The sequence below is a fragment of the Telopea speciosissima genome, chromosome 9 (assembly GCF_018873765.1).
Source record: "Telopea speciosissima isolate NSW1024214 ecotype Mountain lineage chromosome 9, Tspe_v1, whole genome shotgun sequence".
NCBI classification, from domain to species: Eukaryota; Viridiplantae; Streptophyta; class Magnoliopsida; order Proteales; family Proteaceae; genus Telopea; species Telopea speciosissima.
Window position 1 is genome coordinate 3,665,341 of NC_057924.1, and position 14,066 is coordinate 3,679,406.

Consider the following 14,066-nt stretch of genomic DNA (forward strand, 5'->3'; position numbering starts at 1 on the left):
CTAGCCCGCCAAATATACCAGGATATGAAGGAGGCTCTAGACAATGATTCATGGGCCAGACATTTATCTTTGCGAAACAAAGCATCCCAACTACTTGGCCAATCCTTTAATGTCGGAACTGAGATAGAGGAAGGTGAGTATGTTAGAGAACTTCCAAACCCGATTGCCCTTGAAAAGGAGCATTCAAATAACATGTGATCCATAGTTTCTCTCTTCACACAACATCTAATACAAACTGGATCAATTGGAAGAATAGAGAAGAACTAAGCTTCAGAATGCTTTCTGAATCCATAATCTATTCTAAGAATCCATACCTCAGTAAACCCATCCAATTTTTCATGCCCATGAGGCCCATTTCTACGTGAAAGCTATCACCTACTTAGGCGACATTTGAAATTTCTCACAAATCTTTCAAAGACTACTGAGATTCCTATTCACTGTTCAAATGGAAACATCGAATTTCACTTCTCATGTCGTTATATCTCAGCCCAGGCCCAACCTTGCCAGGCCTAGCTCAGCCTAATCCAGTTTTGATTGACCCTGATTGGGCTGGGCTAGGCCAAGTTGGGCCTGATTTTTGTCAAGGGCCGGCTTGGCCTTGACTGATCCTATTTTTGAGATCCTAATTGACCTCTCTTTTTTTTTTTTCTTTTTTCCATTTTGTCATCCTATGCATTAAAAAAAATCAGAAACATGTGATTGAGTATTGGTTTGTTTCATACTCAATTGACTATTAGACTTTTCTTTGGATATAAAAACTTAGTCCAATCTTAAAATTTTAAATACTTTCCTTCAATAGATATTATATTTTTTTTAGTAAACCAATAGATAATTAGATACTAAACAAAAATTGTAATATTTATACACTAAATTGTAAAGCATAACCTAACGTTGGGTCAGGCTGAGCCGTGCCCAACTTGAGACCTCAACCTTGGCCCAGTCCGATCCTAATCCCAGACCTAAAAATTCTATCCCTGACCAGCCCCTCAGGTTGATAAATCCAGCTCAGGGGAGAACAGGGCCAAATTTAAACCCGTGATTGAAATGATTGGAAAGTCACCTTTGTAATTTTCGAGTATTTGACAAATGACACACCACCTGTAAGTCTGTAACTATAAGATGGAACCAAGGCACATCTTATTTTAACTTTTCAATACTGCCCCCATCGCTTTCGTGCTTAATGGTTGGGCCCAACAAGCCCATGTTAGATAGATTGTAATAAGGGGTTTTAAACCCATTAAGAAGAGATATTGAATGGTCAAGACTATTCCCGGAATAGTCATGACCATTCCAGTGAATGGTTTCCAATGAATGGGTTCCATTGAAAGGGTTCCAATAAATGGGTTCCATTGAATGGGTTTTTTTGAAAGGGTTTCATTGACTGGGTTTTCAATGAATGGGTGCCAATGGGTCTATATAAACCAAGGCAATTCAGCCATTCTACACAACGTTTTTTGAGCTCTCTCTCTCTCTTTGCAACCAGAATTTCTCTAGAATTCTAAGTTAATTCTTCTGTGCTTTGTTGAATCCTGAAGGTGAATTTGCTTCAACTGTGTGGGGGCAAATATCTTCTTTAAGACAGCGAGTACGTGTTCAAAGCAGTTTATAGTTTTCTTCTCCAAATAAACTTTTATCTATCAGCCCAAATATTGTAGCCCAAATCAAGTGGATGTACGATTCCAGGACTTTGGCCTGGAAAGTGGAAAGGGCAGGTTTAGTTTGGTCCATGCTCAGGTCTAAGGCGGGAGGGAATGTGGTCATCGAATAAGAAATAATCGGAGCTGCAGAGGAAGCAAGAGATGATTTTGGCCGTAGACGGATTGGAGGTATAACAAGTGGCGTTTGAGGAGAAGAATGAACTCATCTCCAGAGTTACAGTTTCTTTCGAGAGTTTGTGTGATTCGAGTGACGTCGAGAAGGAAGAGAAGAAGTCAAATTTTGTTCGACACAGAAGGAAGGAAGGCTGACACACAGAGGGGGTCAGTTTTGTGTGTGTATTCAAAGGGTGAGGGGAGTACTTGGAGGAGGGGAAAAGGGGTGTGGATGGAGTATGTATAATGGGGGTTGGACTGTCGGATAGGGGTGGAGCGGGGTTGCAGGGAAGAAGGGGCAGAAGATATAATAAATCCAGAATTGAGAGACTGAATAGAACTATTTTTATTATCACATGTGAGACTGTTTTATAGCAAAATATAGAGAAGGGACTGAATCCCATTGAAATAAGGAAAAAAGAAAAATAAAATAAATGGAAGATTTACACAATCTCAAAGACTAGAGATTTTGATATTATGCGAACTAGAATCTCTGCCATATGAAATCACTTAATAAGATAAACATGGAATAGAGTTGAAGAAGGGATGCGGGAATGATTGATGGACTCCTACACTATCACCCGAATTTTCCTAGTCTCCCTTGTGCGAGCAGGCCCAATTTGAACCCTCTACTGTCGAGCTGCCCGGTAGGACTGTGCTGCCTAGACATGGTAAGGCGTGCAATATCCACCTTATCCCCACTTGGGTAAGGTGCTCTGGCAGATGTAAGGTGGACATTGCACGCCTCACCGTGTCTTGGCAGCATTGTCCTACCAGGCAACTCGACAGTAAAGGATCTGAATCCACATTTTGCACATGTGACATGGGAATTCAATATTGCTCAAGGCCACCATGTCAACTACGTGCTTGACACGGTCTGAATAAATATACTTTCTACCTTGAAAAAACAAAAATTGAAACGGGGGGGATGGTTGACAATTTGACTTAAATGGCCAGTCATTTTTGTACGCGTGGGGTTTATAATCGATTAGATGATTGACCTGAGGGTTTTCTGTCACTACTATCTATGATTAATAATTTAAAGGAGAATGTTTTTTGTGCCGCAGCGCATTCTGTGCCGGCCAGGTGCATGGGTAGCGTGTGCAGGAGTAGGAAAATTATCACCTCCAGTTTGCTGACCGGCCCAGTTCCCCAGTTCCTCTAATAGGGGGATGGTGGACCCCACCCGGGTAGAGTGTTTGGGCATAGGTAGAGAGGTCATTTCAGCCCCCCTTTGTTAGAGGAACTGGGGAACTGGGCCAGGCAGCCAACTGGAGGTGATAAAGATCCGCAGGAATAGGGGATGATCATTACGCCCACCCGGTGTGTGGGGCACAGGCGAGAACAACAGCGCCCCTTTAAGGGAGTTCCAAAAGACCAAAAAGACGGAATGTGAAGGAGGAGCTAGCGGTGGAGAGTCATTTTTTTCAGTCTTTAGAGGGAATCGATTCGGGATGCCATGTTTTCCGTTTTCAAGCTTATGGTTTTGTTCCTCCTGTTCGCGAGATTTAATGGGGTAACCTCGGGAGGAGAAGCAGTAAGTTTCATTTATAATGGATTTGAAACGGCCGACATCAATTACATTGAGTTGGACGGCGTAGCCGATTTCACAAACAATGGCTACCTCATGCTGACTGGCGGGGGCGAGCAACATCGGGGTCATGCCTTCAACTTTAGCCCCATTCACTTCCTTAACCAATCTTCTTCTTCTGGATCAGGTACCGCCGCAGCTATTGCTCTCTCCTTCTCTACCACTTTTGTATTGGGCATAGACGTCGAGTTTCAAAACGATTCGAGAGGTCACGGAATCGCCTTCGTCATCGCACCCACGGCAGGCCTCCTTGGTGTTCTTCCAGGTAAATATCTTGGTCTCTTCAACGCATAACTAAAGCATAAACTAAACCTATTATAACCATTAAATGAAAATCAAAAAAGCAAACTAGAACTTAAAAAAGCCAAAAATCACAAATTAGAAGGAGAAGAAGAGAAGAAATTTCACTAAGTGAATGAGCAATTTTTACAAGAGAGGTAGGGGGTATTTATAGGTGGAAGAGAGGAGAAAAGAGAAGATGGAAGTGTAGGAGAAATATTCCCTAAGAAAAGAGAATATTCTCTTCTCTTTCCTCTTTACAATGCCTTGAATCCTAAGAAAAAGAAAAAAATAGAAAGAAAAAGAGGAGATTGCTTACATGGTACCTTCTATTTCTGAAAAGTAAACTTCCAATTAAATGTCTTTCCTTTTTGTAGATATCTTCTCCAAGTAATAAAATCAAAGCATCTTTGATTTTTCAACCTTCCATAGATGAGAAAATATAAATCTATCCTAAGTAGAATTCCAGAAGTGCCCTTGAGAAGTTGGAGGAGAGAGAGAGTAAGGGTGATGACTAGGATTCCTTCAAAAATAAATAAAATATCTATTATGTCCTTCAGAAAACGTGGAGCATGGGGGCTTATATAGCCTCACCATTGTGTTCTCGCTTAAAAAAATCATCCAAAATAAAGACTCCAAATTTCGTCCAATTCGGAGTTGGGGAGCCCAAGATATCTCAAGTTGAAGTTGGATTGTCCAGAGCCTTCCAAATGGAATCTTTCGGGTACAGTAAAGTAACTTCTGATAATTGCATTAAAGCCCCTGGGATCCGAACTTCCGCTTCACTTTGTCTCCATCCGACTGTCAATAATTATAAACAAACCCCTGCAAACCATTTTCGCGCGTCGTTACGAAAACGGCCATAACTTCTTCGTTTCAACTCGGAATCAAGTGCCGTTTGAACCGTTGCGAAGCTGACTCAATGGGCTACGCATCCAAGCCATTAACACCTCTAAATAACTTAAAAACATTTCCTTAGCATCATCTCCTCCATTTCATAAGAATTCACCTAAATCCTGAAAAGCACAAGAAAGCACCGAGTAACTCTGTCCAATGTGGTAAAATATATGCTTTATGCCCTAAGATTTCACACATAAATGTGCTCATCAGGATGTCTACATGACTCCACCCCCTGGATATCGTCGTAAGGGGGAGAACCTTGTTTGTAAGCTTCATAAGTCACTCTATGGTCTCAAACAGGCCTCTCACCAGTAGTTTTCTAAGTTCTCCACTGTACTTCTGGACTTCGGCTTCTCTCAGTCTCAGGCTGATCATTCTTTATTTATACTCCAATGACGGACTGATTATGTGTTTATCGTCCTCTATGTAAACGATATCATCATCACAGGCTACAATGCAACTTTGATTACTGAAGTCAAAACATTTCTGAGTCAGCACTTTCGCATCAAGGATCTTGGCCCCTTGAAATATTTTTTAGGCATTGAGGTCGCTCGCTCCTCCAAAGGTTTATATTTATCTCAGCGCAAGTATGTTCTTGACATATTGACAGATTGTGGTTTAACCAGGACTCGTCCCGCTGATACACCGATGGAACAAAATCTGCGTCTCACCGACACTCATGGCGACTTATTACATGATCCATCTGTTTATCGTCGGCTTGTTGGTAATCTAATTTACTTTACTGTCACCCGCCTTGATATTGTTCACACTGTCAATATCCTCATCCAGTTCATGCACCAACCTCGTCAGCCTCATTTAGATGTCAGTCATCATTTGTTACGTTACCTAAAAGCTACACCAGGGCAAGGCATTTTTCTATCATCTACCACGCCACTCCAATTGACGGCATATTGTGACTCGAATTGGGCAACTTGTCCCATGACTTGTCGCTCCATGACTGGCTACTGCATTTTTCTAGGCTCTAGTCCAATTTCTTGGAAGACCAAGAAACAAACCACGGTGTCTCATTCTTCTGTCGAAGCTGAATATAGGACCATGGCGACTGCTACTTGCGAACTCACTTGGATCACCTACCTCTTGCGTAATCTAGGAATCGCCCCTGTTACACCTACTCCATTATATTGTGACAACCAGGCCGCTCTTCACATTGCCTCCAATCTAGTCTTCCATGAACGTACTAAACATACCGAGATCGATTGCCATGTTGTTCGTGAGAAGCTCCACCAAGGCCTGTTACAGTCGACCAAGATTGCAAGTACAAATCAGATTGCTAACTTATTCACTAAGTCTCTTGGCCGAGAATAATTTCATTTTCTATCTTCCTAGTTGGGCGTTTGTAACCTTCACGCTTCACCTTGAGGGGGAGTCTTACCATATATATCTTCACCAGATTAGGATAGATCTTATAGTGTATATCTATAACAGAATCATATGAGCTAATTTAGTGTAGACAGCAGCCTTGTAATCTTCTCTGTAATATTCCTTTCCATTCTTTTCTTTCCATTGTAATTCTTATGTATTGCCATACTCAATATACTGCAAGACAAGCCATTTCAGCCAAATATCTTTGATTTCATTTGCTTAACACTAATCGTGTTTTTAATCGATTTAGTATTATATATTTGGCTCAATAGTATACCAATTCTAATGGATTTTGATTTTAATAGGTTCTAAAGCGAAGGATTATCAATTCAAAACCGAATCAAATAGTTTAATTAACAAATGGTTTTACTCTCACAAACCAAAACTGAACCGGTTAGTAAACAATTTATTAATTCCTGTTTAACGTACGGTTTCATTTGCAATTGACACCCTTATGTCCACTAATCCACAGATCATATGTTAAAAGTAAGTTGCAGCCATTTATTAAACTTATCCTCTCATTATTAGAAGAGGATCACAATCAAAGGTTTCTTGTATTTACGGAACTAACAATTGACTACAAGCGTGGATTTCAATCCTCTCCAATTCGTAAAGTGTGGCATTGCGACAATGCTTGGTGGAAATGTTGATACCTGGCAGTTGTCGCATCCAACGGTCCGAACTCATTGATATGGAGTGTTGGATGCGGCAGGTGCCAGGTGTTGACATCTCCACTTAGCACTGCTGCACTGTCACACTTTAAGGAATTGGAGATGATTATTTTCCAACATGCAACCCCTGTGCGTCCTTAGGGATTTTCACGTTCTCTTTGGAAAATAATCCTCTCCAATTCCTTAAAGTTGTACGTGCAGTGCGGCAGTGCTAGGTGGAGATATCGACACGTGACAGCTCAGACATCTAACGGTCCGAGCTCATTGACTTATGTTGAGCTCGGACCGTTGGATGTCCGAGATGCCAGGTGTCGACATCTCCACCTAACACTACTGTACTGCATGGCTTTAGGAATCGGAGAGGATTAAAATCCGTTCTTTATCCCCTTTGCTTTTTCACACTTTTATTATAATTCACAATTTTTTTAATAAGGATAAATATTATCAATTCACATGTATACCATAGTTGGAAAATCAGGTTTTTTTTTATTGGACTTGTCTTTTAGAAAACCTAGTGACTCAGCCTTGTCAAGGTGAGTCAGGTTTTTTCTTATTTTTTAATACAATAAATATGTGTAAATTAGAAAAAATTAGATAGTTAGAGAAAAAATATCGAAAAACCAGTTAAAAAAAAAGAGAAATTATCAAAAAACACAATGCCTTGTAAGGGAAAAAATTAAAATTTAGATTGTTTTCTCTCTTTTTTTTTTATTTTTTTAGTAAAGAGAAATTTTATTGTAGATTATGTAAAATAAAATTTTGGAACCACGGAGTGGAATTGGATCATGGTGTCTTACACGTTAATAACGTACAACACCTTCTGGGGCTAGAGAGTCAGCAGTATTGTGCTAGGAAAACAAGGACAAGGGCGCTCTACAAAGTGGGATAGCAGAAGATTAATATCATCTACAATAGGGGAGACGGCAATGGGAGCCATCTTGTGAGGGTTTGCTCAATAGAGAAATCAGCTCCTTGTTGGATTCAATCATCACTCTGTCCAAGCAATTTGAAATAGCATGAAGGAGAGCTGAGCGCATAGCAATAGCCTCTCTTACAATGGGATTTTGAAAATTCACTGGTTTAGAAATGGTCAAGCTGCATGCCCCTGTTTGATCCCGAAAAATGAAACCAATACCTCCTTTAGATGATTTAGAAATCAGAGCAGCGTTGCAGTTCACCTTGACAAAGCCAGCTACGTACAGAGGGAGTCTAGCATCCATGCGAAGCACACAAAGCTTTAACATGAGACGATTGTGGAACGGTAGTAGTCTGATAGAATTCCTGATGAGCTCTTTGTGCAACACAGATCACTTTGATAGGAGTCCATTATTGCTTTTGATTAAATATTTGATCATTTCTCGGAGGAAAAGCATAGCCCCATTGTCTCTCTGTCTCAAAGCTTATTTTCATATAGAATTGAATCCCTGCTGTTGATGATCCATAGGTGTACCTTTGGTTCTTCATCCTGGGGAGCAATATAAGAAAGATTATTGTCAAATCAAACGACTCTGTCAAAAGGGGCAACCAAGAAAAATGTGATGGTTGGTATCTAGTTGTATCCCACAACGTTGACATATCGAATCAACCAGAGCATTGCGACGAATTAGAGCTTCACCCGATGCCAGACCTTGTGCATATATGCACCACATAAAATTTCTGATTTTAGGAAGTGTGGGGCAGTTTTTATCTCTTGTCACATGCACTACTTGTTGACTGAGGAATTTTTTGCCCCTCTCGTGGACTGAGCGGATGGTGGTGGTTATCTCTCCCTCTCTCATTCAGAAGATAGGGAATGATGACTGATTGTTATTTATATAGGAAATTTAAGTAGGCCCATTAAGAGAAATGTCTATATTATACCTTTCAAATCAATTATCATGTGAAAGATTCACAATTTTTTTTAAAAGAATTCAAATCTCGCGGTGAAAGCCGTTCTATGTGCATCTTGATGCTTGGAATGCATCTACCTCCGCCGCACCTTGCACCTTGCACCTTGCACCCGACCGCCCCTTGACGCTTATGAGTTCAATTCTTCTGCATGTAACAAGAGGTAAACGCACATGAGAGAACCAATCACTTGTCTTATTTTTACTATTTATAAAAAGAGGAGGGGTTTTTATGAAAACAAAATTAATATATGATTGATTCTCGCATGTACATTCTCCCGTTGGTACGTGTAGATGATCCAACTTCGACGCTTACGAGGATGGGAGACTAACCATTAATTTATTTACCAAATAAATAATAAAAAAGGACTAACCATTAATTTCTGTCATTTCCCAGTAATTTCCAATTTCTATCCCAAGAAAAAAAAAAAAAAAATTTCCAATTTTCCTGACGTCGGAATGATTTTGCCACTCTTTTCTGTGTGCGTTGGGTTTAGAGATCAACTCAACGGCTCCGACTCGGATGCCTATAAGTTGACTTGAGCTAAGACTCGTCGGCCCCAAAATTCATCTTAATTCTTGGTGCCGTGGTTGGCCAGTCATTTCTGTGTGCATATAATTTAGTGATTGATTGTTCGACTGAATTCCTTGATTCGGTACCTATGTTGACTGGAGCCCTGGGGTTTCTGTTTTACTTCAAGCATACGATGCTGCTTGTCTTTGTGAGAATTGAAGCAGCCTCGGGAGGAGGAGAAGTTGGTTTCACCTATAATGGATTCAGCCATGTTGACGTGGGGCTGAACGGCATAGCCGAGATCAATTCCAATGGCCTCCTCATCTTGGCCAATGGCCAGAGACAGCAGCAGGGCCGTGCCTTCTATGTTAGCCCGATTCAATTCCTCGATCCATCCTCCTCCTCATCATCAGGTGGCTCCACTGCGGAGGCTCTCTCCTTCTCTACCACTTTTGTCTTTGCCATCATCCCCCAGTTGTCCGATTTGAGCGGTCACGGGATCGCCTTTTTCATCGCACCCACAAGTGGCCTCCCATCTACTAATCTTCCAAGCCAATATTTGGGCCTCTTCAACGAAAACAACGTTGGCAATTCAAACAATCATATATTCGCAGTCGAGCTCGACACCATACAGAACCCAGAATTCAATGATATCAACGACAACCATGTTGGTATCGATATCAATGGATTGGAATCTGTTGCTTCCGCTCCGGCGTCCTATTTCGATAAGATTAACGGTCGATTTGTAAATCTAAGCCTCATCAGTGGCGAATCCATGCAAGTCTGGGTTGATTACGATGGTGTACACAAGCATCTCAACGTCACATTAGCTCCATTCAACGTTTCTAAACCGGATCTTCCCCTCTTGTCTCTGTCTCTCGATCTTTCTCCGGTCATAAATGACTCCATGTTCGTCGGTTTGTCATCCTCTACTGGTTCCGTTAATACATCCCACTATGTGTTGGGATGGAGCTTCAAGCTGAACGGGCGAGCTGAAGAACTCAATCTCAACCAACTTCCCACGCTACCCGGCCGACAAGTATCCTACCATATTAACTCGAAACAACCGTCTATTCTGATTATCGGGCTTCCTGTAGTTGCCGCTGCTTTAGTATTGTTGGCTACAATCTTTGGCATCCTGATTATTGTGAAAAGAAAGAGAAAATTTGCTTATGTGCTTGAAGAATGGGAACTTGGTTATGGGCCTCATAGGTTCAATTATAAAGATCTCTACGTGGCCACCAAGGGGTTTAAGCAAGAGGAGCTGCTGGGAACTGGCGGCTTTGGTAGGGTGTATAGAGGCGTATTACCCACCTCCAAAATCGAAGTTGCAGTCAAGAAAATCTCCCATGAGTCCAGACAGGGGATTAGGGAATTTGTTGCTGAGATCGTTAGCATCGGTAAACTACGGCATCGGAATCTAGTAACGCTCTTGGGGTATTGCCGGTGGCGTAAAGGAGAACTCCTTTTGGTTTATGAATGCATGACAAACGGAAGTCTAGACAAGTTCCTATTCGATCCATCTATGCCGGTGCTGAATTGGAGTCAGAGGTTTCGAATCATTCGAGGTGTAGCATCTGCTCTGTTTTATCTACACGAAGAATGGGAACAGGTTGTGGTTCACAGAGACGTCAAGTCCAGTAATGTTCTATTGGATGGGGAATTCAATGCAAGATTAGGAGATTTTGGACTTGCGAGATTGTATGGCCATGGAGCTGAACCTCAAACAACACATGTGGCTGGGACGCTAGGTTTTCTTGCACCCGAACTTTCAAGAACCGGCAAGGCCAACACGAGCACAGACGTGTTTGCATTCGGGACTTTTATGTTAGAAGTTGGTTGTGGACGGAGGCCAATAAATCCAAGAGCATCAGCAGATGAGGATGTGGTGTTGGTGGATTGGGTGTTCAATTGCTGGAGCAGAGGGGCAATTCTTGACGCAGTGGATTCAAAATTGGGATTGAACTACGAAGAGAAGGAAATGAAGGTGGTGTTGAGTCTTGGATTGCTTTGCTCTAATTGGGTACCCACAGCAAGACCAACAATGCGACAAGTTATGCAGTATTTGGAGGGAGAACTTCCTCTACCAAATCTTTCATCATCTCTTAGTCTCAGTGCTAATGGCGTAACACCTGTGGTTGCCGAAGGTTTTGATGATTTTGTAATCCCTCTATCACCGTCCGTTTCAGAATGGATACCCTCTGGAGGACGTTGATTCTTGCCCTGCCCTATTGGGGTTTTTTTTTTTTTGGTTTGGTAGAAGCCCAATTGGGAATAATTATCACCTCCAATTCACGGGCACCTCTAATTCCTCCAATTCCTCTAATATTGGAGAGTGTACCTCACCTTGAGCAGTGTTTTCGGACAGGTGATAGGGTGGTCATTTCTGCCCCAAGTGAGGCATTGGAGGCGACTCACCCTATTGGGTTTTGTTGAAGTCATTAATTGTATGTTCACTAAATACCATAACCCATTAGTTGTGATTCACAAGAGGCTCCATATTTGGTTGGTTGTCCACCTATATATATTCAGTTTCTCTCAACCATATCACATGTAATGTTTGTGTTCATTTATCACAGAAAAAAAAAAATTGTAATGTTTCTACTCTATAAGAGGAATCTGTATCACACGTATAACTGTATAAGCTATTAAGCACACACAATCACAATCTCTTTACTAGCGATATCTCATTGTAATTTTTCTATATTTTTGGTTGAAAATTTCTCTATATAAACTCTCCTTAATTAAAGATATTCAATATACAATACAAAACTGTTTCATCATTCCATGACAATAGAGAGCATCACGTGTAGCCTGCGACCCCAGTGCGTCCCCTGACACATTTTCACGTTCTTTACCCCCTTTGCTTTTTCACATTTTTATTATAATACATAATTTATTTATCATTTTACAAGTATAACATAGTTGGAAAACCAGATTTTTAGACTGAACTCGTCTTTTAGAAAACTCGATGATTAAGCCTTGTCAAACTTTTTCAAAGCGAATCATGTTTTTTTCTTATTTTTTAATGTAATAAATATGTAAAAATTAGTAAAAAATTAGAAAGTTATAGAAAAAAAATATGGGAAAATGATTTGAGGAAGATGAGTTGCATTTTTTTTTTTTGGAAAGGGCATTTTTGTCACTTTACCGCTTGATATTAACAATGTTAGTCCTGAACTAACGGAATAAGGGCATGTGTTAACTTTTAAGAACCTAAGGGGGAATGCAAAATTTCCCAAAATTGAGGGATGTTTTCATAATTAGGTGATACCTTAGGGGAGGTACATGAAAATTTCCCCAAAAAAATTTACTTTGCAAGATAGTGAAATGTCTTAAATACCCTCCTATCTAAAGATTGGACAGGTTGGGATGTGAGAATAAAATTCCCTATACGCAAACATTATTTTTCCTATCATATTCTTAAACCATAAATAATAGTGGGAAGAAGACAAACGATTAACCAACGTCCGATGGCACAATTCCATGAGTAATGATCGACGATGGAACAACAAAAGTCTTATGAAGAGGGTTAGATAGCTGGATGGTCCTTTTTCTTTTTGATTGATGGTACACTAAAGTTTTTTTTTACAGGAACTATTCCACAATCATCACAATTGGTGGCTACCCTTTTTGCTCTTCGGAGAGGTTATGATCGTGCTGCCTGTATTGGGTTGAAGATTAAAGCAGTCTAGGTTGATCACAAACTGATTGCGCATGCTCTTCCATCTCCAACCAAATGCGCATGACCATGGTTTCTGTTTAAAGACTTCCTTTATATTTCTACTCGAATTCAAGATGTAATTTATCCTATGTGTGGTGATGGGGTGTGTCTAACTTTAGCTAAAAATATGGCTAGAAACGCTTGCTCAGGGTCTGAACTGTTGGCTGTCTAACCCTCTTTGCTTTATGTTTTCTTTTCTTATCATGGAAAAAAAAAAAAAAAAAACAATCTTTTGAAGACAAGTTTCTCTCTCTGACCTTATCAGTTACACTCCCAAGGTAATAATGGGAACTTGTAAACTTTGTATGATAGAGGGAGGATCGAATTGAAGTCTCCGCTTTCAATGTGAAATGAATCGACGATTAGTGTGAGAAATCATCGACTAAGTCTGCTTAGTCTCGCCGCCCCCAAATTCATCATAATTCTTTGGTGCCTTGATTGATTGACCAGTCATTTCTTTGCGTGTGGGATTTAATGATTGAATGGTCAATCGATTCTCCAATTCATTACCTACGTTGACTGGAGCCCTGGGCTTTGAATCAGGTTCCTCTCCCCTGCAGGTAAGTACTCCCAACCCATCTCACACCATCCATGGTTGTGATCCCCATAACCTAAAGGTAGTCTCCACATCCCCAATTCCCCATGACGCTGTGAGATGAATTGGGTGTGGTAATGGTTTAGTTCAAGTAACTGGCAAAATAAAGGAAAAGAAGACGATAACTAAAGGAGGAGCAACCGAGAGTTTTAAGGGAGGAGTTATGTTTGGATATCAGGATCCGTATCCCATGTTTTCCGTTTTCAAGCTTCGGGTTTTGCTCCTCTTCGCTAGATTTGAAGCAGCCTCGCAAGGAGGAGAAGTTCGTTTCATATACCCCTTAGTTGTTAATTGTGATCCTCTTCCTTTTTCCTTTTTTTTTTGTTTTGGTAGAATTGTGATCCTCTTCCAATAATAAGAGAAGTGCAACTTAATTTTAACCTATATATGTTCTTATTATTAAATTTTTTTAGGTAGAACCAGATGGTCTATGTATCTATTAACTTACACTTAAGGGAGTCAATTGTGAACCGGACAATCGTTCTCCTCTCAGGTTCCTTGTCCGGCCAAGTGTTCAGGTTCCTCTTATAAGAGGGGTGGAAATGATGACCTCATCCCCTGTCCGAACACACTACCTTGATAGCATTAGGTCGTCTTTTCAACCTCTCCGTGAGAGGAACCTGAGCACCTGACCAGACAGAAAATCTAAGAGGATAAACATTCATGAAACAATAACTTGTTAACCAAACGTTTCAGTTTTGGTTTAAAAATG

General features: G+C 40.7%; 1 protein-coding gene across 1 annotated transcript; it reads left to right on the top strand.

Annotated features, from left to right (window-relative positions):
* The first annotated feature begins 9,228 nt into the window (after positions 1–9,228).
* Positions 9,229–11,254, top strand: LOC122640238 (L-type lectin-domain containing receptor kinase IV.1-like). Its single transcript, XM_043833385.1, has one exon. The coding sequence runs from the start codon at positions 9,229–9,231 to the stop codon at positions 11,248–11,250; it is 2,022 nt and encodes a 673-aa protein (XP_043689320.1). The 3' UTR covers positions 11,251–11,254.
* The last annotated feature ends 2,812 nt before the right edge of the window (positions 11,255–14,066 follow it).